The sequence below is a fragment of the Rhinolophus sinicus genome, linkage group LG01 (assembly GCF_036562045.2).
Source record: "Rhinolophus sinicus isolate RSC01 linkage group LG01, ASM3656204v1, whole genome shotgun sequence".
Taxonomy (NCBI): domain Eukaryota; kingdom Metazoa; phylum Chordata; class Mammalia; order Chiroptera; family Rhinolophidae; genus Rhinolophus; species Rhinolophus sinicus.
The window spans coordinates 184013819-184035920 of NC_133751.1; the positions used below are offsets into that span (position 1 = coordinate 184013819).

At 40.0% G+C, this 22102-nt stretch overlaps 1 protein-coding gene across 4 annotated transcripts in view; it reads left to right on the forward strand.

The window, feature by feature from the left end:
* Positions 1-15181, forward strand: part of ADAM23 (ADAM metallopeptidase domain 23) — a 154229-nt gene extending 139048 nt beyond the window's left edge. The window contains exon 26 of one of the 4 annotated variants that reach the window (XM_019726899.2): positions 2984-6629. In XM_019726899.2, coding sequence (XP_019582458.2) covers positions 2984-3032 — 49 coding nt within the window. In that variant the 3' untranslated portion in view covers positions 3033-6629. Of the gene's footprint in view, positions 1-2983; positions 6630-15158 lie in introns of those variants that run through there. The other 3 variants (XM_074340983.1, XM_019726901.2, XM_019726900.2) reach the window with 3 other exon arrangements.
* Positions 15182-22102: the final 6921 nt, after the last annotated feature.

Below are 22102 nucleotides of genomic sequence, written 5' to 3' on the forward strand. Positions count from 1 at the left end.
CTAAAGAAAGGGCTGTTTAGGTACTCACGTAAATGAACATTCAAAGGACCCTATCTGGGTTATCACAAGGAAAGTTAACTGAATTGTTGTCAAGTTGGATGAAATTTGAAAGGAACCTGACATTGGTAGTTACATTTTCTCAAAAGACTAAAAGTCTTTTATTATTATTATTTTTTTTTGCCTTTGGTTTTTATAGAATTAGAAAATGGAATCAATGTTAGCTAGTCTTTCAGTGAGGAAGATAAGCAGACTACTGCTTGTCTGAGTTCCATGACCATACCCTCATGCGAAGGAAGGAGCCTGGTTCCGCTAGTGCCGGCCACTCCTGCGTTAGGCATTTTCTCACTCAGATCACGCAGGTGGTAGTAGTGCCAGGCTGGCTAGGAAGACCCAGGTGAGCTCCCTGACTCGACCCTCTGGGAAAGGGAGCTCAGTCTGAGGTGGCCTAGGAGGTGCTGGGCAAGGGGTTCTTGGTGGGCGGGTGGGATTCATTGTGGAAAGATAGGGAGGTGATAGCAGTGGATAAATATATACCCTTGAAAGATCTAAAGGCTTTACAATCTGGAATGGCTATTGTTACCTGAAGAGCTTTGTTTTAATTTTGTAGAGTTGTATATATGTCTGTGTATAATATAGTGAACAGAAGTACAGGTTTTTCAAAAGTAGTAAAGATTGCTGAAACTGGGTCAATGCAAGGTTTATGGACTGTGCTAATATTTTATAACAATCCAGAAATACCTTATGATGAGAAAGTTAATTGTCTTCAAATCCTTGTGAGCAGAGGATATTCAGGTGAAATAGTTGTGGAAGGAGGATAGCAAGCGTCTACCCATGACAGTTGTGCTTTTGCATGAAGATTGATTTAAAAAAGACTTTTTTCACATAGCAAATTCAGGACAGGCAGTTCTCAACATACAGCCCATAGTGGTTTTACAGTTGGTACGTGGGGAGCCCTCACACCCGCCTGCCACAGGAGAGTCCCTCTTTGTCCTCATCTCAGGGCTTCCCCTTCCCCCTCTGCATTAGTGGAGGAAATACGGTCCTGGAATTCCCATTGGGATTCAGAGTCCATTTCCCCATAGAAATACATGGTTCTACAGGGGAGTCTGGCCTGGGAACCCAGTCACCCTCTATAACATTGTTTCTATAAAAAAAATGCGATCTAAGCTTCAAAAACTGACTTTTAAAAGGAGCACAAACTTTTGGAACCTGGAGGTTGCCTGTATGCCAGGCTGAAATGGAATTTCATATCTCTATTTAAAAATGAATGGGATTGCAGTGATCATGTTGGCCACAGCTATTTACCTGATATTCCTTGAATTTGAGTAAAAGAATTTAGATGTGGGCAGTCTAGTCATTTACATGCACAGTGCTAGCTGGCATGATCTTTCCTCTACGTTTCTGTCAATTGAGGAGACATTAGTTTAACATTTCTCTTGATGTCCAGTAATACAGAGCTAAAAGGGTTGGGGTCCATAGTCCTTCAGCATCATTTCACAAGGTCAAGCTGTCCCTGTTATTCCCTACCTGACTCATGGGAAGTGTGGTTCTTTATGTGTCTACTTTCAAGGATATGAGCGTGGGTAGCATACGCAGATCTTGTGCTCTGAAGCAAACTCAGTGACAGGTACATTATGGGAGAAGTCCCTTTTGGTCTCATCTGTGTTTCTGAGACAGCATCAGCCATGCCTGCTTTCAAAAACGTTGACTCAAAGGAGGGTTTGTGGGAGAATGGGCAAGAAAAGGAAGTGCCACTGTTGCAAATAGGTTGTGCTGCAGTGGTTTTCCTGCTGGGCCAGTGAGCCACATGCTTAGGCCATTAATGAAGATATTTTAATGAAAATTTTTAAAATGAAAAGGGAGAGTGTCTTGAAAAATGTTTATATTTGGTATTTCAAAAGAGAAGCATCAAAGTGGTCATCTTGGGAAAAATAAGGACTTTGCAGGATGCCTTTAAAATATTTTGAATTTTGGTATTGTTTTTATTTTGAATTATGTAGGGGGGAGCAGAAATATACTATAATCCTTTTGGTACTTAGGGCTGTAAGGGTATCCAGCTGGCCCTGAGTGAGCGGGCAGGGGAATGAGGGCTCCTGGGGACGCCTCGGTCTCCAGTTTTGCATGATGCCTTGGTGGCAGCAGCATTGCACCCGCCCAGTGTGCAGATCAAATGCATGAGCCCCCTTGCTTGATGCCCCACATGAAGCCAGACCATGGGGAGGTTGCAACCAACTTTTGTTGTTGCCTTGTACAAGTGTCTTGCTGGTTCTTTCTTTTCTCTTTTTTAAACATAGGAACCACTGTTTAGGAGACTGGACACTGTGAGCAAGGCATTTTAACTTGCTTCTTTCAACTAAGCTAATCTGCTGCATTTGCTTAACTAACCTGAGCCTGTGTCCATTCTCCTCGGAGTGTACCGTCTTCCTGTGCACTCTGGTTTTCAACTTTCTAGACATGAAAAATGCTAGTTCCATCGTGGGGTAAGAGCTCACACAGCAAAGGCAGCAAGATAACTGAGTACAACAAGGCTTTCTGCCATCTTGGCAAAGGCTGACCCACTGATACAGAAGTCTCAGTCTTGCAAGGAAGCAGCTACAAGCCCTTCAAAGTTTTTCTTAGTTCTAACAGCCTGCTCCCTATAAAAATTTTCATCTCCTTACAATTAGCCATGTCAATTACATCTGAAATAAGAGACACATTGGGCTGCTGAGGCTTCTAGTGATTTAACATGAACAACTTGAAGCTTCTTTTGGTCTTGAATGGGTATAGTCTAGTGGAGATGCTGTCACGACCTTCACAAGTGTGAGCTCGTGTGTGTTTCGATTTCAAGCTATTTTGGGAAACCTGCCTCAGTGTGAGTTGATTACTTTGCTCTGGAACTAGTGTTGTTGTCATTATCATCACCCTTTTCTCATCATGATCTGATTAATATTGTGGATATTTTCCTCCTCTGCTTCCATCTTCTTTTGACGCACTCTGGAAGAAATGTCAAGAAGAGGAGGTTCGATCCTAGTCAACAAGGCCCCATCTGAACCCGCCGCACTGGAGAAACGGTGCCTCTTGCTGTTGGACCTGGGTATGACATACTTGTAGCAACGTTGCCAGAACTATTAAATCCGTAAACCAGAACACTGAGTGGTGATGACGACAGAACTAAAGTTGGGGTGATAGGGATGAGGTCAAAGAAAACTGTCCTTTTTGGAAATAATTTCAAAGAACTCCTCCCACCACACGTCAAAAAAAAGCGGCAAAAGACAATGTTATAAAAAGAACTATTTCAGAATCTTTTTTTTCTTTTCCTAACTAAAGGAAGAAGGAACAACAACAAAAATTAAGTGCAATAAAAGAACCATTAAAATAGCAAATGATATTTTTTTCCCCTTCCTCAGCGTGCTGGCACTTAATACCTTCTCAATGATTTGGCATGGTTTTCTTTTTTCTTTTTTTTTTTTCCTTTTCCTACCAATGACACACTCCAGTGGCATGAAGATCTAATTTTCGAAAGGGTAAAATCTGCATGGCATATATACAACAAGCAGCTAGCAAGCCAATCCGCAGCAAAACCTACAATTGAATTCCTAAGATGACGATGACAGATGAACGCAAGGAAGCTGCCTGGCCCCCACCTCCTGGGCTAGACCAGGCCACGAGGAACTCCAGAGATCCCTGCTCTTGTTGATTCACTTTCCCATTGTCTTTTCTCCTGGACCGAGCATCCTTTGGAAATGGGAGCTGGAATCTGAGCGATGATGCTATTGTATAGTCCTTTTATAAATGTAAATATGGAAATAAGAGATTTTGACACATCATTTTCACTTGTCTGTATTGAAATATTTTTCTTGTAAAGGTTCTCTGTAAACTTGAGTTTGTTTGCTCCCCATCCATTTGGTTTCTTGTCTCTATTTCGTTTTCTGTCTCTGTTCTTCTCTCTTGTAACATGTTCAATGATTGTTGGGCTTGCTTAAAAAAGACATGTAGCCATAGATGAAGGGAGTCGCTGCACAAAACACGTTCAATTTAAAAATGAAATGCTCGAAACCAAAAAATAAACAAGGTGGAGGGGGGAAACAAAACAACAAAATAACCCATGTTAAAAACACAAAAATGATGTAAGTGCAAATATATGTACTGATAAGTCTCTAAATTTTTTTGATGTCATTATAGACGTATGTATATAATGTAAGAAAGTAGACACCCTCTCAAATTAATCACAGAAGTGCCAAGCTCATGATTTTAGTTTTTGGTTTTGACAATTTTCTTTCCCTGTCTTTAATGTGAAAGGAGGATAAACTTAAAGCCTTAAATCAAAATTTTTTTTCAATGTTGAAAGCTTAGAAAAAAAGTTGAGCTTTCCATTGTATTCATATCTATTATTGTCAATATGTCATTCGTGCTTCATCTTCCTGCCTCAAAAAAAATATGGTAGAACCCCACTGTAAAATTGGTCATGGAGACAGAAACAGCAATTACCTTCTTGTGAACACTGTTGTAATAGTCTCTAATTCTGTGTGTTGTGTTTTTAGCAAACCTCGTTTGGCCCTCAGTGTGTTGCTGGTCTGTGGAATGTTGCCCTGGAATACACTGGGATTCTGCTAGATACAAAGTCACCTTCTTTTCCCTCCAGGCAGATTTGCAGGTGTAATTTGGCTTCCCAAGTCCCTCTGAGTTTATTTCACTTTCACTGAGGTTTCTTCTTCCATGAACATGGTCATGATCGATTCCTTTCAAGTGTGAATCATGTATGTTAATAAAGAAATTTGGTCCTCGCTTTGTTTGGAACGTAAAAACTTGTACACGATCCATTCAGTGAGCATCCCTCTAGAGACGAGCTTTCCTGAAGGTCCCCAAAGAGCCCGTGCTTTTCTAATGTCCACTTTTTAGAAACAGGACACTTGTACTATTCACTTTGTGACAACCAAATCAGTGGCTAGATTTAGTGTTCAGTTCTTTTCAGCAAGATTTATGACGCTAGTCTCACAACTTTGGCTTTGACTTTGGAAAGGATTATGTCCTAAAAATGTACTGCTTAAAACAGTGGGGTTTCCCCCCATATATCTTTCATTGTGGACGTATCACAGTCGTAGAGCAGAAACCTTAATTTCTGTATGCTACAATAGACCATAATCTAACATCTTAACCCTGTTACTGCTTTCTGAGTACTAGGTGCTACACAGGTATGCAGTCTTTCTCTAGAACTAGCTGTATGTTTATGTTATAATAACGAGGCTCTCCACAAGGTGTAAGACTCAAGTTGTATCCCTCACCTGGTGGCAGCAGCTCTTTCAGCCCGGAGGAAACGCAGATTACTCAGCATCACTTCCTGTCACTGCATTATTTACGTTACTCTGTTGCTGGATCCTACTCACTAGTGGATTCTAAGCCACTGCTGAGCACACCATGTACATTTTATTGCTCTTCCAGAGGCACCAAGGTGACTTAATAGAAACAAAACCATGGTGGTTACAAAACAAGTTAAATCTTTATTAATTAACTTTTGAGCATTTCACAAACAACATTGTAAACGTGCGATGTTATGTTTTAAATCAGACCACAGTGGTCCCCAAATATTATGTACATATATGGCAAATGTCAATGTAACTTTTTGTTACACTGGCACTTTCATAGGTAATCAAACCTATGCTCCAATGTTAAATTATGTGTGTATATGTAAAATACACGAGCTTTAAGCTATGTGTGTATGAATATGAACGATAATGCAACCATACCAATCGTAAACAGTGGATTATAATTATTTTGGATATTAGGTTATGTAGTTGCAAACTCTTTGCTGTCATTTCTCTTGCACTTGCCATTCATTTGCTGATTTTTGTAATGTGAATACTCCTTCTTATTAATTTGAGCTCAAAGCACAAGTATATCACCGTTTAATGTTACCCAACAAGAGTTAGTGTTAAGTGATGACAAGTTCCCATTTCACCCGCTATACTTTTGCTGCATTGAGTAACGACACATGGATGAGCTGTGCGCTAACTTCATCGCTCACCTGGGATACTGCATGAGCCCACCGAACTCGAGCTACTCCTATTAGATAAATGAGCAGTACACATAGGTGCATGTTATGAAACATGAATCACATAGAGCTGTGGAGTTTCACCACGTGGTATGTGTATTTTTTGTTTTTGTTTTTTTTACTATGCAAAGATGGGCAATGCACAAACTTTTCAAAGACTAGTGTCTGAAGAACTTTACAAACAATACTTGAACCCTTTCTTTAAAGTCATCCCATCATATTTTATAGTCATTGTTGCTTCCATTGTTGATTTTCATTTTTAAATGGTTTGTAATTTTTTAAATGCACAACCTGAAGTTTTGTTTGAAGTTAATAAATTCATTCATAATCTTGTTGGCTGCCTACGAAGGGAGGTTCAGTACTCATTGTAAGCATCTTTTAGTCAAGTGTGTATTAAAACTTTTGTTAACATAAATGTTGTAGCTTTATACTTTGATCATTTTTCATAAACTCTTTTTCTGTATTCTCTTGTATTGTTGAATAAATGGCCATGCGCCTGATATCACCAAGAGTTTTAGCACAGGTCTCTCAATCAAAGGCTCCCTGAAAATTTAAGCAGTCAACGGAGCAAAATAAAATCTCTGATTTATATTCCTGATTAGGATTCAGTTTCATTGGATGTATTGGAAATGATTTGCTTCTTATAAGTCAGAAAACAAACAAAACAAAACAAAAACAACAAAAAACCTCCACCTTAGAATCAAACCATTATCATTTTTTTTCTTTAGTGTCGCTTCTGAGTGTAAAGAGGGTTGCTAGTAATAACATCTACACTTTTGACCTGGTACCAAATTGACAATCAAGCTGTCAATAAAATAGAATTATTGGGTATTTGAATTGTGTTATTGAAAACATTTGAAGGAATAGATTTCCTAACGCCTCATGTAGAATTGGTCATCCAATGATAATCCTTCTTCATGAATGTCGTCCAGTATGTCTCCTGTCCATCCTCACTGCCGTGCTGTGGGTGGGCATCACAGCCACACGTATCTCACACATCTACTGCACTGACACAGAAGCTAATCGGGCTGCATCATTCCTCTGATGAAAGTTTGCAGGGCTCTTCATTGTCCAGAGCAGGGGTGTCCAAACTTTTTTCAACGTTTTTCACCAAGGGCCATATGCGGTAAAATACACAAACAGCCAGGCCGCTCACTCGAGGTGAAGCACGTATTGCCTCACCTGGTTTATTTAAGTAAACTAAATATATTTTCGGAATTTGCTGCGGGCCAATTAAAAGTGGATCGCGGGCCGCAGTTGACCTGCGGGGCCGCAGTTTGGACACCCCTGGTCTATAGGGATAAAGTCTAAATTTACTGTGACTTAAACTTTTGCCTGCCTTTCATGACCCCAGCCTTGTTTATTTTTCTAGCCTTCAACGGTCTTATCCTCTCACAGTCACTCAAGTTGAAGTTTTTCTCAAAGAGCCTTTTCTACTCAGATCTGAATAATGTCAATGTAAATTTTATGTTCCATTCACCGTAATTTGTTGGTTTCTGTGTCATTTCATGTAACAAAAGAAATGCAGAAACACGTAAAAATAACATGAATCTTATACTTTAACTAAGAAAGCATATTCGAATTATTTATGTTTGACTTTAAAATAATTATCTGATAGGTTTTCCTTTAAATCATTCTGTTTTTTGAGGTTGACATTGAAAATGAGTTCTACTCTATGCTCCCTGGGTAACTGACTGAGAAGGGTGACCCAGAAACCAAAAACTCCCTAGATAATAGAAGAGCAGTGCTAGAGTTAAAACTTAGATGTGAGTATTTAAGTAGATAATCCATTTGCTCATGATGTAATTCCTAAGTAACTTTTAAAATTTAAGATAAGCACCTTTTAGGTTAATGTGCAAAGGTTAGGGACTGCTACCCATTAACTTATTCATTCAACAAATATTTATTAAGCCTCTATGTCAGGAACAACTCCTAGGAATTTAAGGAACAAAAGAAAATTCTAGGCCTAAAGTTGCTCACAGTTTAGCAGGGAGATACATGTGATAAATGTGATCAATGAAATTGTGAACGGGAATAAAAAGAATTTAGGTGGGGCAGGTGGGAGAGGGATGCAGGAAGGCCTCCTAAAAGAAGTGAGTTTTGAACTATCTTGATAGATGAGAAGAGTTCACTAATCTAATAAAGTGGGAAAAACATTCAAGGCACAGAAAGCAATGTGAGCCAAGGCCCAGGAAGAAGAGCTCAGCCCCTTGGGGTAAGTGGTGCTAAGTGTACGATCCATCTGCCCTGTGTTTTCTTCCATCTCTCTCTTTTTTTCCTTCCTACTTTTCACAAACACTTGATCTATAAAAATCGTAGAGTACTGTGCCAGGTCTCAAGGACACAACCATTTGCTCTAAATCTTGTGAGTGATGCAACATGTAAATACCACGTGATAAGTGTCCTAATAGACCTAAGTATTAGGTGCCTCAGGAGAAGAGAGGAGAGAGAGATGCTATCCGTGTCCTTGATATCAAGAAGGGTTTCACAGAGGAGGTGCCATTTGGGCAAAAGGCTGTGCAGTTGGACGTAATATGGTGATGACTCATCGTTATGTTTAACCAGGGCTCATTTTGCTTGGTAGAAGTACATTCATAGATGCTTTGGAAGAACAACCTGTAATGTTCAGTCTAACTTTCTACATCGGATATCTGGATTGCTTTGCTTGTGTGAAGATAATTCCTATAAGGCTATCCATCAGAAGCTTATCGTTTTAGATATTTTCCTACTGACATGCTCATTGTGGATCAGTTTTAAATGTTTGGAGCTGTCTGTGATAATAAAGAGGGCTTTTTGGCCATACCCATAAATCTTGAATATTTTCTTAACATACAGATCCCTAACTCATTTCAGTCTGGAGTGAAGGGGTGGCTAAGAACCATAAATACTTTTAAAGCATCATTTAGTAAGTCCTTCAATTAATGAAGGGTCAAAATCATTTTTCCAAGGGCAGCTGCACTTCCGGTCCACTACAGTTAGTGTTTGTCTTATGCTTTGGAGAGAAACTTGCCTACTATCCCTCAGTCTTTTCAAAGGCTCACCAGCACGTCTGGCTCCCTGACTAGAACAAGTGCTAGGCCACATACGTGACTTCTGGAGAGACAGGAAATGCCATGATCCCTCATTACCTCAAGGTAGCTGTCCTGCTGAGATCTGCTGCTGCCCCTTTGCCAGCTGATTGCCTGAGCGCGCACACTTGCCCTGGTGTGGCTGCAAACACTGCACTTGTGACCCCACAGAGTCCCCCTTTATGGAACATTTATCTGACTGTGATGATCCCTGAAAGCCAAATAAGCTGAGTGAATCGACCGGTCCTCCAAAAACAAGGCGAAGCAAGGCAAAGCAAAACAACAGCTTCAGCCTAAACGAAACGATCAGGAGTATATCAAGAGTTCTTCAGATGTCTTCAGAGCTGGAAATAGCTTCCAGCCCTCAGGAGGTAAATGAGCTTGCGGCAGAGCTCCTTGCTACGTCAGGCCAGGTCTCAGGGTGAAGACAGAAAAGGGTGACTTGGATGGTAAGTGCCATCACGGAGGCCTCTGTTCTGCAGCAACACAGATTTGCAGAGTCATTGTTGCTCCCATAGAAATAGCGAATGGACAGGATCGGTAGGCTTAAGCTGCTTTTCCTATGTCGGTGAAATGGCTAGAAAGCAAGGGTGACAAACCCTAATGTCTACAGAAGCCAACTACCCAAATGAGCAGAATAGCGCAGTGCAGGAGACAAGAGAGGTGAAGGAGACGGAGCTGAGATGGAGAGCACACACTCTGTGTTTGGCTCCAGCCGATAGTTGTGGAAACTTGGGCCCTTCTATCACTTTTTTCTATTTATTTTTCTGGAGAAGCCAGAAACCCAAATTTGGGTATAATGTTTCCTGTTTTGAAAATGGTGCAGCCAATTCATATTTTAAAAACACTGTGGATCATGGCAGAACGTATCTTTGTGGAGGATTAAATCCTAGTATGGCACTCCTGCATAAATTAATGAGACATTGTCATGTGGGGCCCCCTGGAATCGTCTGATAGCTTCAGTGGGTTTGCAGATGTAGCCTTGCTCCCAGGCCGGTGGCCACGTGAAGAATCATGGAGGCATTTGTCTGAGTTGCCATTACAAAGCTGACTTAGTGTTATTTTGTGTGGACGAGGAGCAGACACTGAAAACCATCGAGTATCCAAGGCAGCCTCACTCAAATCATGGCCTTTTGGTGATGCTTTGTGTGCTAAATTTATTCAGATGTGCTCAATTGTGGGAGAACAAATCCTGAGCTGGCAAATAGGCTTTGTCAACGCTCATGCCTCAGTGCTCCCAGAGGCTGGTCTCAATGCTCCCTGAGGCAGCTTAGTGGTAGCCTGGCTCCTACGCCATGTCGACCATCAGTCAGAGAGAGTGCTGTGGTTGATTATAGATGTCTGCTACCTGGCAACCAGAAGTACCTGACTAGATTTGCACAAATCTTAAAACAGTCTTTCAGTCTTGGACTCTCAAGGCCAATCGGATATAGAGATGAGTCAGCCAATCCAGCTAATCCAGAGGTCCCTACATAGTTTTCTGGATCCAGGGAAATAAAGAAAGTGTTCTTGAGCAAAGAAATGCAGAAGCTGAAAAATCCAGTAGGAAAAAAACAAGTTAATTTTTAAAAATTGGGGGAGGGGTTGATTAATAATGAAAATTTACATGTTTATTGCAGAAAATTTGAAAACCAAAACTTTAAAGAAAATTAAAACCACTATAAATCTAATCACCAAAATATAACCTCCATTAATACTTTGTTAATTTCTTGAACCTTTATTTTGTTTTTTCCCACCACCACAGAGCGAGCCCACAAAGGTAGGCAGCAAATGTGTCTCTCTTAGGATCTGTGTTTCCATTCCCCTGCTCATTTGTGTGTGTGTGTGTGTGTCCTATGTACCATGTTCTATGATCTACTGGCTCTAGAAATGTACGTGGCAGTCGGATCATTAGGGCGAAGAAGTACTTTCTAGCCTCTCGACCTTGGCTCAGCTTGTTTCCTTGGCTGGGAAGACTTCCTCTTTCTTTCAGAGCTCCAGTCAAATTCCTATGCATCCCCAAGTGTCACCTTTACAAAGTCTTTCCTGATCCTTCCACAATTTTCTAGGAATGCACAGAGACTGTGGGAGCTCCTGTGAGTGGTGGAGCTTGGATGAAACCCCAGGTATTTTAGGCTCCAGAGTCCATGCTCTAATCACATCACTTCACTGTCCCTCTTATGTTCTCATTTCACAGTTGAAAAAATTCAAAGTTGAAAAGGTTTAACACCTTCCTTGAGCTCACCATTGCACTAAGTAGTGAGGCCATGTACAGGAAGCAGATAGTCCAATTCTGGATCCTTTTCTGAACCCAGGAGAACAAAGAACATAGCATATATGAAAAAAACAACAACAATTGAGCAGTGGGGTACAAACAGTAGATCCTTGGAGAGAAACATTTGCTGCCCACATTTACGTGCTGATTCTGCTACCAGTACTGCTGGAACAATTACTTGTGGCCACCACTAGGAGACAGGGAGTGTCCATGTTTAGAAGATCTGTACTGTAAAAACTTGACTCTCTGAATGCAAATCCTAACCTTTTGTTAGATGTGAAGAGAGAGAGAGAGAATAGCAAGAAAAGGCTGAAAATCTATTTCTGTGACACTCCACTTAACATATTCCAGAGGGGATACGTTAACCAGCTTGAAATATCTGCAGGATGTTAAGGGAGAGAAGAAATGGGATTTTGTTGTTATCTCTGATGAGTGAAATTGTGTTCTGTTACAAAACCGATGAGAAAAAAATTACAGGAATGCTATTTTCAATCCCATATTAAAAAGAACTTCATTGAGTCAACAAGTAATACAATCATCTACTAAATAAAAGATCTTTGCTAGATATGGTACGTCAGAAAATACGATATCCAGATTTGGCTCCAAAGGATATTTATAATCTTGTGGAGGAGCTAAGAAATAGGGAAAGAATGACCACTTATGATGAAAATGTCATACTAGGTAAAGGAAACACAGATAAACTATTATGAAAGATCAACAGACAAAAAAACTACTTCCTGCTTTAGGGGTATAGGGAGATATCAACAAAATACTCTGGATGAGGGAGCATTTGAATTGGTATCTGAACAATTGGTGAATTATGGACGTATGAAAATTGGGAGGAAAGTGTTGCAGCTTGAACTAGGTAAGAGGTACAAGTTTAGTTGAAATAACAAAGACTGAAATACCAGTGGCTTAAATAAGAGAGAAGTTTTTCTCCCTTGCATGAGCAGTCCAGAGCTGATATGGTGTCTCTTCACACCCACCATCTTCTTGCTGTGTAAACCTTAGCAGACAGATTCTGCCTCATGGAACAAATTTTCTTCTCCAGCTTCCATCACTCTGCCTTCCAGAAAACAGGAGGAAAGGAGGAGACCTACCCGTTCCTCTGGATACCAATCTGGCAGTTGCATATATCACTTTTTATCACAGGCATTGGTTAAAACTTAGTCATGTAGCCACACCTGGTTGCAAAGGAGACTAGAAAATGTAGTAGGAGGTGGTATTATTACTAAAGAAAAAGATTAGAAAGGGGCATTGAGAGACAGCTAGCAGCCTGCTCCAAGCTTATGGAGAAGTGCCCATGGGGGGATTATGAAGGTAGATGGGGATCCCAGGTGGATTTGTGAAGCACTGTTCAGATCCAGTTTGAGGAATAAAGGGATTTTAAAGGGTTTTCCTCTGTGTGTTGGGAATGCCGCTGGAAGATGGACATCTACTGTTGACCCTTTTGGGGACTGCCTCTAGTAAAGAAAACTGCCCTCCTCAAAGTAGCCTACATCCAATGATGGATCAGTGTGGGGTTATCAAGGCCCAGTCTTCTCACCCCCACTCAGGACAGCTCTCAGGGCCAGACCAGCTCCAAAAGCTTTGCCTTTGCTGGTCCCTGGTGGACGCTCATCTCCCTCTGCCTGATCCAGCTTTCTCCCCTCTCCTTCCATAGCTGTGGGAAAGCGCCTCCTAATGTTTATCCTGCCACGGAACTCTGCCTCGGAGTCTGCTTCTCAGGAAAGCCCATCTGGAACAATCACCAATAGCTTGATTTGAGCAGAGCATAGAGTGTATAAAGGGGAAAGGAAGGACTGACCTGTAGCCCTGGGTAAAGTGGTAGAGACGCTGAACTGTCGTGCATGGACTTGATCCGTGGGAGCAGGTTTCTGAGGATCAGAGTAATGGAAGCGATCTGCTTGTAGTGTATAGGATGGATTGTGGGTAAGAGAGGCAGGAGATGGGCAAACCATTTAGGATAGGAGGGCTATAGCACAGATATAGGCTAATGAAGAACTGGAACATGGTTCCGGCGATGCACAAAGGAGTGGAATGGGCAGATCACACAGGCAGAATCAATAGAACTGGGCAGCTGGTTGTAGAAAACAAGAGAGAAGGAAGGGTAAAAGATAAAGGCCGGGTTTGATACCTAGTGATTGGGATGAGGGGGACAGTCTGGAAGAGACCCTGACTTAGGGGGCAAAGATGTATTCGATTTTGGATCTGTTGGATTTGAGGGGCTTGAAGAAAATCTTGGTGACGATGTCCAGTAGGCTGTTGAAATAAGGGTGGGAAACTCCTTAGAGAAGTTAGGATGGAAACACTTACTTGGGAACCATCTATAGGTGTAATGATTTAAGGCATAAAATAAGAGACAATTTCTTAAGAAGGCATCATAAAAAGGGAAAGGAGGAAAGTGGAGGAGAAAAAGGGCTGAAGATATTAAAAGAAAACATAGAATGAATGCAGCAGATCATGTTTATGAAATTGGCACTATGTGCTAAATGACTAGTGACAGCAGAAACGAATTCTGTTGGTCCCAAGAACAGAACTTAACAAGGAAGGGTGAATCTGATCTTTCTGCTGTAGCCATCATTCCAACTGATATGGAATCAATAATGGCTCTCCATAAAGGGGAGCATACAACTCAATTACCAAAAAACCCAGAAGCTACACTAGGATATCTGAAACAATTCCCATGTTTCCCCGAAAATAAGACCTAGCCGGACTATTAGCTCTAATGTGTCTTTTGGAGCAAAAATTAATGTAAGACCTGGTCTTATTTTAATATAATATAAGACCGGGTATTAATATAATATAATATAATATAATATAATATAATATAATATAATATAATATAATGATTATAATATAATATAATATAATATAATATAATATAATATAATATAATATACTGGGCAATGTAATATAATACAATGTATTGTAATACTGGGTCTTATATTAATTTTTGCTCCAAAAGACTCATTAGAGCTGATGGTCCAGCTAGGTCTTATTTTCGGGAAAACATAGTCTGAGGGAAACTGGGTTGTCTACACTTGAAACTTTTCACAATATTGCAAAAGAACAAATTTCAGAAAACCTTATACTTCCATTACTATCACTATAATTATACTTTCTTTAGTCCAAAACCCATATTACAAGCATTTGGCCTTCCAGGAACGAAATGAGAATGACACTCCCATACTTATAAGAAGCTAAATATTGATTTATCAGCAGAGCGGTTGTTTATTAATAACATGATAGCTTTCCACAGAAGAATATTATTCCTGGGCCACTATGATCTCAGTGCAGATGACTGTCATAAGGTGGGACACGAGAAAGCTGGTAATTGTTCCTGAGCCTCAAAATTACACTCTCAGTGCCACACAGAGAAGAGGTAAGATGCTTGAGACTTTTCATCAGGTGTTTAGTATTTTGAGAAATGTGAGTCGAACATACGAGAAATAAAAGGAACCAATCCAAGTAGAGAGTCATGGTTACAGGTAGTCAAAATGGCTCTGTATTTCATTAAGTTATCAAAAAATTGTTGACCTATCCTTTCTTGGTGAGGTATTGCCCAAAGCCACATTTCATTAGCTATGGCAGAAAAATGAAGAATAAAGTTTTCTTTATTAAAGTTAAAACAAAACAAAACACAAAACTCTGAGATGGCCTTGCACTGAAATATTTATATGAGACCAAATATTCAGATGAAAGGAGGAAATGTAGTCAATTCAGTCCATTGTTGCTTTGTTCTCAGGATATATACCGAGTAGGTAGTTGTCCCATAAAATAACAAGCCTTTTGCTTTTTACAGATGAATGAATTACAGATGAAGATACCTGGAAGAAGTCCTGTGACTATCAAAGTCTGCACAATTCCCACTTAATTTGCCAGAAAGGCAAACCATTTATTTACAAATCACATATCATGTATCTTAGTGGACTATTACAAATATTTTATAACATAGATCATCTATTTGGTAGACTTCCTGCAGTATCATGACAGTTAATTACATAACTTTGCAATAAGTTTGGTTAGAAAGCTTTGTATGTATTTACGTTTATTGTAGTGAAAGATAAATTTTGATTTCCTTCCACAGTGATTGATATCTCAAACTGAACCCCTTGCACAAAAAGTGATTTACAGGTAAAAATAATGTCAGCATGTTGCTTTTGAAAACATCCCTAACAGAATAAACCCTGAAAACATCCCTAATGGAATAATTCCAATTCCTCATAATACTCTTCTCCCCACTCTACATTTTATGAGGGCCTGAGAATGCTTCCATCGTCCTACTCAATGTGACAGAGGCTGTTCTACAGAATTTGTTATGGGGCTAACCCTTGTGCTTGGGAACCATTTTAGACAAAGGGAAAAGTGTGGTGTCAGAAAGATGCTGGAATCATGGTGTGGGGACAGAGCCCCAGAGAGCAGTTTCCAGGCTCTCGGCCTCACGTGGAAGGGTGCTGGCTCAGGTAGTAAATGGCCATCAACTGTGATTGGATGGCCATCAGCTGTGGCTGGTTGGCCGTCGGCTGTAAGCAGTGAGCCGTTGGCCACTACTATAACTGCTATGGCTACGCTAGCAGAAAAAGGGGGCTAGCAAGAAGGTAGTGGCTGAGCTAACAAGAGCGGATTGCAGAGAGGCGGATGCCGCCAGAGAGGATATAGTGATATGACTCCCCTACTTATGGCTCCGTGGGTGTTCCTTTTTGGCCTCACCATGTCCTGCGTTCTCTTGTGGGGAGCGGGACCAGAGACCCCGCAGGCTGCCTGACACCCTGCACGACAAACGGCGCAGCGAGCAGGGTCTCCCACATGACACATGGTCTGAGCAGAACATGGTGGAACTACAGTGATTTAGAAATGAGGTGGGTCATATTTATAAATATGACTTTGCAAAAATGGGCCAAGAGAGACAGGGTTTGGGCTTACTAGCAGATGAGCATGGCTTTAACTTTATCTTGTTTGCTGTTTTGATTTCCTCCCCTATTCTACTGTTTTATGTCTGAAACATTTACAACTGGGGAACATAAGGAAGATGTTCAACAGCCTTTACAGCCACTAGCTTGCCAAAGTGTTTCAAAAACTGCTGGGCATTGGATGGAATATTTAACACAAGGGCTTCTGGTGTATAGGTTGTTGCCTGACATCTTTCTGGTCTTGAGATGGATCAATGAAATGGTTGTATAATAGATCTCCTGGATGATTCTCTCACTTATGCCTGTTACCTAGTGAGGAAAACGTGTTGAACTGGAAACTCAAGAAATTTATTCCAAAATAAAATTTCTTTTACTGCTGGGGATGACAAATTATGTTGGCTATCAAATGCAGATGTCTTGTTTAATGGCAGAGATGGTCAATTTTCTTACAGCAACTCTAGATTAGGCTTACACGTTACAAGCTTGTATATAGGAATTCATAAATTTCTCAGTAAGATTTAATCAATGCCTTGGCTGATGTTATAACTTCGTTAGAGTCTAGAAGTTTTCTGTATAATTATTAATTCAAAGCCATCTATGAATGGGTGCCCCCAAAAGTATGTCAGGGATGAAACTCATCTGAATATGGGATCCCAAGATTGGATGGATATACACGTATACATATACATATACATATACATACACATATACATATACATATTTGAACATGTAACATGCTCTTCCAAATCTGTACTTATACAAATAATGTATAAATTTAAATTTTCTTGAGATATAACCCCCAGATAGGTGAGAAACATGGGGCCTGTTAAACGAAATTTACTCATTTTTAGGAGTTGCTGGTCATTACGCAAGGGAGTGAGTCACCTATCTTTCTGTTTTCAGGGAAATTTCCTTGAAATGTTTTCGAGGAAAAGCTGGAGGAGGGTTTTTGCCTTACAGCTGCCAAACCAGTTTGTTCCCCCCGGGGTCTTGCCAGGATTTCACAAGGGAGTGCCTCGGCAAACTGAGGCCCGATGGAGAGATATCGGAAAAGCTCCTTTGAGGGGAAGTCTCAGCAAACTGTGGCCCGATGGAATTATATCCCCTTCAATGGATTCCTTGGAGGGGTGTGTGTGTGTGTGTGTGTGTGTGTGTGTGTGTGTGTGAAGGCAAAGTCCAGGCTGGAACACAATGGGAACTTTCGGAAATACAGCCAGCAGGCTACTAACACACAGATCTTGAGATTAACAATCTTTTACCTCTTTAGAAGTTTACCAATAAAAACTACGCGTTGGCCCTATTCGGGGTTCAGTCCCTGAGACTGTTCCCCTTGGCTCTGCGGTTTGCATTCTATTCATGGCTACTGTCTTTTCTTAACCCTGCACCACGCTTCTCCCTCCCCACAACCCTCCTCGTGCGGGACACGACAGAGGGTTAAAAAGGAGCCTGATTGCTGAGTGGCTGAAGGGTGAAGAGGCATATGCTCTTCACATACCTTGGTTGGTTTCAGTACTTCCAGATGTATATGCCTAATGACACTTGAATTTGGTTGACGCAGGTCAATTTTATAAGCATAAGAGGCTGTAAGTTTGTTCTAATGAGCACTGATACAATCTCAAAGCTTGCATGGATTGAAGATCGAAACAAGTTAGAGGAATGAAGTCACTTGTGCTTTAAAGCAACGTTTTCTTCTCAACCTCTATTATAATACATGATATTTTCTTCATTTCACTTTTGCTCTTTTCAATTATCTTGCTTATTTATTTGTTTAATTATATATTGTTAGTCTTCATCAGTAGGATCGAAGTTCCACAAAGCAAAGATTGATTATCTTGTTCGTTGATACATATCCCCCATGTCCGTAACAGTGAATGGCACTGAGTGTGTGTGTGTAATATTGAAAAATGAATTGCTTTGGTTTGGGCATATATGTCATTATATTTCAATTCCTTGTTCTTTGCCTGTCTTCATCTGCTACGTTCCCCATTAGTTTGTGGATTCACCAGTGGTTTAAAAGATATCTTGATGATCTTTAAATGCACCCAGTAGAAGACATGCTTTGAAATAGCAGGTATTCTGTCATCTCAACAATCTCCCTTCTGCTCAGGAAGATGCTGTGGATGGATCCTCACATTTCACTGTCCCGCCCTCACTACAGAGAAGGAGCACACAGATAAGACTTGGGGTTAAAGAAAACAGAGTGACTGTCATCCCAAGAGGGACTGGAGTTCAGGGCTAGGTGTGATATATATCTGGTTTTTCTACTTGTTTTATTAGCACGAGTTAAATGCCTAGGTGCTCTAATACTAGACATTCTAAATAACCGAGAAATTCTACCATTTCTGGTGAATGAGTTTTTGTATCATTTGATTTATGTGAGGAATGTAGAACATTCACGGAAGGTCATTATCTTGATGACCTTCCATAGATGGTAAGGATGCTTTTCTTTTTACTTGAAATTTAAGGAAACAGGATGGGATTAATCATAACCCTCGGTTTTTGACATACCCTGTCATTAGTCCATTGCCTTTTGTATGCATGTATGTATTTATTTACCTACCTACTTATTTGTTCAAAATCCTATAATAAATATTTATAAATCTTCCAGCCAATGCAATAATTAAACATTGGTAGTAACTAACATTGTCTATGTGAAATCCCTCCACTTGTCCATTGGGCTCCTCCCTCGCAATGTAATTACTACCTAAATTCTTATAATAATAATTTCATTGTCATTTGGAAACATACATAGTTATATTCTTTTGCATATTCCTAATAAATGCATTATTTGGTTTTAGCTGTTTTTAACTTTATAAAAAGGGTATTGATATTTTGTATATAATCTTTCGGGACACATGTTTTCCTTCTCAATATTATATTTAAAGAACCATCCATGGTGTTCCTACTAGCTGTACTTCATTCATTTTAACTGTTGTAAACTAGTCTGTGAACATACATATTGTGTGAACATACTATAATTTATATATTTATTCCCTACTATTTGTGCATTTGAATTGTTTCTGAATATTTGCTATGTGAATAGTGTCTCTGTAAACGTTCTTTTACATATTTATTAGTGTACAAGTATCAGAATTTCTTTGGTATTTATACTGAGGAGTGTAATTGCTTACTTATGGGGTATGCTAATGTTTAACTCCTTTCCACAGTGACTATATAGCTTTTAATTTTTTTTTTTTTTTTTTTTTTGACTGTAGCCTCCATTAGGACTTCAACAGTTTGGGTTTTACGACACTTGGTAGGGAACGTGTTCCCCAGCCAGACATAACTTATTAACACAAAGCCCGTTTAAACATTCCAAATCTCAATCCCATCAACCCTTACATTGAGGGATCAACCTTTATGTTCTCTCAATCTAATTGTAAGGCACCCAGAGCTTCAGCAATGGATTTTGGTTCCACAGTTCATGGGGCTCCTATAGGAAGAACTATACATAGAAACTTCTCTTCTCCACCCCCTGATTAATTTAACACACTCTGATTCGAAGGCTTTGGGTCCCCAGTGAGGGGGGGTTGAGTCAAGGGACCTTGGCCCTTTTGTCAATCTCAATCTCGGTTCATCTCCCTAACCTTTGCTCGAAGCAGTTGCAGGTTAGATTTCTCATTATAATCTTTGAATTTTGACTTTTAAAATGTCTCCAAACCAGGGTAAATAAAGACTTGTTTAGAGATCCTTCATTGTGGGGGACCAGTGTGGGTTGTGGGGTCCTTTTGGCCTGCACCACCTTTGGTAGTACTGTACGAGGTATGATCACAAAGTATGGTGAATGTTTACAGTAAAAAAGATTACAGTAAAAGGCACATTGCTATTAATCCCTTCAGAATACTCCCCCTCGCTTTGAACACACTTATCCCATTGTTCTTGCCACTTTCTGAAGCAGTTCTGGAAGTCCTCTGTCGTGAGTGTCTTTAGTTGTGCTGTCGTGGCCGTATGTGGCCAAATATGTGGCCATATTTGAGTTTTGCACTCCACTAGGTTTCTGTAGCTTCTTTATGGTACTCCAGAATTCTCTCAAAACTATTTTAATCTTTTTTTTTTTTTTCCCGGAGATACAAGTGCAGGGACCTCCCAGTCCACCAATTGTATTAATGTCATGCTCCTAAATGTTTTTCATTGTTTTTAGAAATAAAGGTGGTCCATAGGGAAAAGGAATTTTTACATGCTACTGACTTTAGTTGGGATGCTTTCACAGAGCTAAACTCAATTAGGACAAGCTAGGACCTAAGGCAAACTAGCCTGTTTCTGCTTTCTCCAAAGGAACTGCTACATTCCAGGACTTTTAGACATTTCTTTAGTTAATGAATTATTGCCACAAATCATAGAATAATAAATTAGTAAAGCAGAAAAAATTTGAGATTTCATTTAGTTTCCTCGACAACTACTTATCGAAGAAAATACTTCAACCCATATAAGAGAAGCAGAGGGATTCACAGCTCAAAAAGCCAGGGTCCAGGGAAACTACTCGAAGAAATGAACCTATTTCATTTATAGAGAACATTGGTGCACAGGAGAGATAAAATTATTTGCTCCAAGCCCTGGAAACAAGAGGTGTTCAGATGCAACCCCAAGTAGTATCTTCTGATTCTCAAATATGCAATGTTTAGTGAATAATAATAAAACTTCCATTGTTAAGAAAAAGAAATTAAGAATATAAAAAGATAAACAGTGAAGGACTTACCCCAACTTAGGGTTAAAATTGAATTTATTCAATGCATAATTTTTTCCATCACCTCACATTGCCTCGTGACTTCGTGGATTACTTCTCTAAAAGCCATTCCCAGCTCTCTGGACAAAGTACCTCACTGCCTCCCACTGCAGCTCTTTCCCCCAGACTTCTTGCATCTATAAATGACCATGTGACCTAGTTGTAGCCCATACATTTAAGCCTTAGTCCATAGGTGGACATTATAGAAATGCTTTTACTTTCTTGATTAAAAAGTAACAGATGTGGCTAAGCAGGAACAACCTTTCTCCCTCCTTCCTTCCTTGAAAGTGGATTGACATCTGGGGCTGTGGCAGCTAACCTGTGACTCCAAGGGAAGGTTAAGGGAATCATAGAAACATAGGGCCTGATATTTTCAGGTTGCTGAACTAACATCAGCAGTCACTTGTCTCCAGACTTCTTATTAGGAAAAGAAAAATAGAAACAAAACCCTTTTTATTTAGGCTACTGTGGCCAGGTTTTCTTCTATCTGTAGCTTAATGAATCCCTGGCTAATGCATCATGTTTCAAAGATGATCTCAAACTAGATTTAGAGTGTTTCTTATTTTCCAATGACTACAAATTAAAATCTTGTCATTGAATGGGAAAAGTTTTTCTTCTTCAGGGAAAAATAATTTTATACTTTAATTAAAAAATTAGGCACTGGATAAAGAAAAAAAAACCTAAAAAAACTTAATTTCTTTGTCCAGACATGAGAAAGAAATGTTATCAATGCAAAGTTGATTAGTGGCACTCACTACTCCAGCTCAGGTTCAAAATGAGACTCCTCAAAAAATAAATTCAACCAGCAACATTGATTAAGAAATTATTATATGCATGTTGGGCTCTAAAGCTGAGAGTGGTCAGATATCATTCCTACTCTGAAGGAGCTCACAGTCTGGTTGGGGTTGGGGGTGGGAAGGTGATGAGAGACAGATAAGCATGCCTAACAATTAAAATACAGTAAGCGCTTAATGAAAGCATGAACAAAATTGTGTAGGAATCTAGAACAGAGCAGAGAACCCCCTTCGGCGTGCATAAGTCAAGGAAGTTTCTCATCCCAGGAGGCCTGCTCATACTCTGTTTTATTCCCCTCAATGTACAGGTGTGTGTCCT